The 2633-nt window shown below is 37.4% G+C and overlaps 1 protein-coding gene across 2 annotated transcripts in view; it reads left to right on the top strand.

The window, feature by feature from the left end:
• PARN (poly(A)-specific ribonuclease) overlaps positions 1 to 2633 on the top strand; it is a 186185-nt gene that overhangs the window by 11757 nt on the left and 171795 nt on the right. For both annotated transcript variants that reach the window (XM_019507430.1, XM_019507429.1), the window contains exons 10-11: positions 829 to 871; positions 1920 to 2000. In XM_019507430.1, coding sequence (XP_019362975.1) covers positions 829 to 871; positions 1920 to 2000 — 124 coding nt within the window. The remainder of the gene's footprint in view (positions 1 to 828; positions 872 to 1919; positions 2001 to 2633) is intronic.

The raw sequence follows: 2633 nt of genomic DNA, 5'->3' as shown, positions 1-2633 counted from the left end.
GTCATGTAATAGCATGATACTCAGTGTATAGTTATTGCTGAACATCTGAACAGCTAGCGTCTGTCTGTGCAGTAGGGTTAAACCGAACAGCGACCCACAGTCTAAAGCAGGGGCGGGCAGTTATTTCAGGCAGAGGGCTGCTTACTGAGTTTTGGCAAGCCATTGAGGGCTGCATGACAGGCAGCCAGGGGCAAACAAATATTGATTTTTCTAAATTCTTTGGGGGCCCCACGGGCTGGATAGAATGGCCTGGTGGGCCACATCCAGACCTCGGGCCGCATTTTGCCCACCCCTGGTCTAAAGCATTGTCTTAAGTGGCTGTTTTCATCTTGAAGAAACTTCCTCTCAAACATTTAGTGCTTGAACTCTACATACATGTGAACGTTTGTTTTTTTTGATGACAAAATTGAAGCTCTTAGAGGATAGGGCTGGGATGTCTTAACTATTTAACAAGTAGATTTTCTCAGTGTTGTCCTTAACATTTATACTACCTATGAGTGCAGTATTTTATCATTATTATGACTAATTTGATTCATTTGCCCAAAGGGACCCAGTGCTTTGAGGAAATCCCATTGAAATTTTGATACAGAGACGTTTCTGTAGATTTTACAGCAGCAGTTGATCAGACAGCATATAACAGTGCAATAGAACTTAACACCAACAATGGTTTAAAGTACTTCAGATGCGCAAGATTGTGAAATTTAATAGCCTGTTAATTTGAGTTTCCCCTTTTCGTTTCAACTAAAAGGTGCTCTAAAGGTGTAGCTTCAGTGTACTATTTGCTAAATTAGTAATTAATTTTAGTTTGCTTGTTGCTGTTTACTGTAGATATCCAAAAGGTATCCACGTTGAAACTCTGGAGACAGAGAAGGTAAGTATCGTAATATTTTATACATCTGTTTGATGTAAGGGCAAGAAACTGAAGTCTTAGTGAAATTTTGAGCTACTAAAGCTCTATTTGGCAAACAAGTTTTATTCTGCAAACATTTACAATTTCTTATTAAATTATGATAAGCTACTTTATAATAACTTTTTAATAAATGGATTCTAAAATAATGATTGGAAACATAATTGTGTGTTAACTTTAATACTGATAGATGAGTAGAACTACTAACTGTTTTAAAGTAATGAATCTGGCACCCGGTTCATTGAGGGTTTGGGGTCAAATGTGATCATTGCCCTGTGAGATTACTGTTCTGTTAGCAGCTACAGAATATACTGATTTCTCCCAAAGACTGTAAGTTTTATCTGTGAAGTGTTTATTAAAAAAGTTCTAAGGTTCTCTAAGTTATGGAGAAAATGTTTATAAATCTTCCTTTGAATCAAAAATTAACTTTTAGCTCAAATAACCATGTTAAAATAAATCCATAGGGGTGAAGGTAGGTGAGGATGAGGGTTTATAATAATGGCCCCTCTCAGACATGTTTAAAAAAACCCCCAAAAACCAGTGCTCTACTGGAAGAGGATGTGTCAGTCTGACTTGGCTCATCCAGTGTCTGTATATATCGTGTGCTTCAGTGCGGCTGTTTGGCACTTTTATCTAATAGCTGATTCAATCGGCTATTAGATAAAAGTGCCAAAAAGCCCTGCTGAAGCACACGATATATACAGACACTGGATGAGCTGGCATCAAACTAATGTGATGCCTCTTCTGGGCATGCTCTGAGCTCAGTGTAGGGGTGCGCAAAGCTGAAAGTAAAGTGTTGTGGAATTTTTTTCCCCATGTCTGTAAGCAGCCACAGTGTTTTGTCTACAAGGCAATTCCTGCTACGAGCTATGACTACAATAGCTGAAATATAATTTTGTAGTAGATCCAGACGGCAAATTGTGGTTAGTTTTATATATAAATGTTGGAAAGATTTTAGTCTTCATTTTAGTCTATGGTTATTTCTAAAATACTTTTACATTACTAATTTCAGAAGGAAAGATATATTATCATTAGCAAGGTAGATGAAGAAGAGCGCAAAAGAAGAGAACAGCAGAAACAAGAAAAAGAACAGGTAAATATTGGTCATTTGATCTTGAGAGAGAGAGGGCTTTGATAGAAGTATTGTTGGGGTGGGGAACAGGATTATTTGACTTCTATGTGCTTATTTATGTTGCAACTTTCTCTACCTGTCTTTCACTCTCTTGTACATTGTAATGATCATATTTTTTAGAGGAAAGGGAACTCCACTATGAGCTTCAATAGTTGAGAGGTCTAGTTGGTGGGAATGGGAGTGGGGATATTTGCCCTGACTCTTAGGTTGCCTGATGTCCTGTACAATAGTAAGCTAGTTTAGTAACAGAAATGCAAGATACTTTAAAAGAGTTTTAGAGAGCATTAGCAATTTGACAACCATCACAGTGCTCAGAGTTAGCAAAGTAGAAAAAGCTATATGTAATTTTAATTGATAGCAGTTCCTCTGGCCACTGAAGCTTAATCTTAACAGCTTGAAGACTTGGTTCTGTTGTTATGCAGATATTGACATGATGCATATGTTTTGAATTGTTTAACCCGGTCTTGTTTAACCCCAAGTTAGAGAGCTCTGAATAGAACTACAGTTCTGACACATGTTCCCTGTTTTGACCTCATGGGTACTTTTTCCCCAAATATTTCTATTTTTGCAGGGTCTAATTTTTTTCATCATTAG

Source organism: Gavialis gangeticus, unplaced genomic scaffold (assembly GCF_001723915.1).
Source record: "Gavialis gangeticus isolate Ggan-Ray unplaced genomic scaffold, GavGan_comp1, whole genome shotgun sequence".
Lineage (NCBI taxonomy): Eukaryota > Metazoa > Chordata > Crocodylia > Gavialidae > Gavialis > Gavialis gangeticus.
Note: the sequence above shows the minus strand (reverse complement) of the source record. Positions and strands in the feature narration are given on the sequence as shown.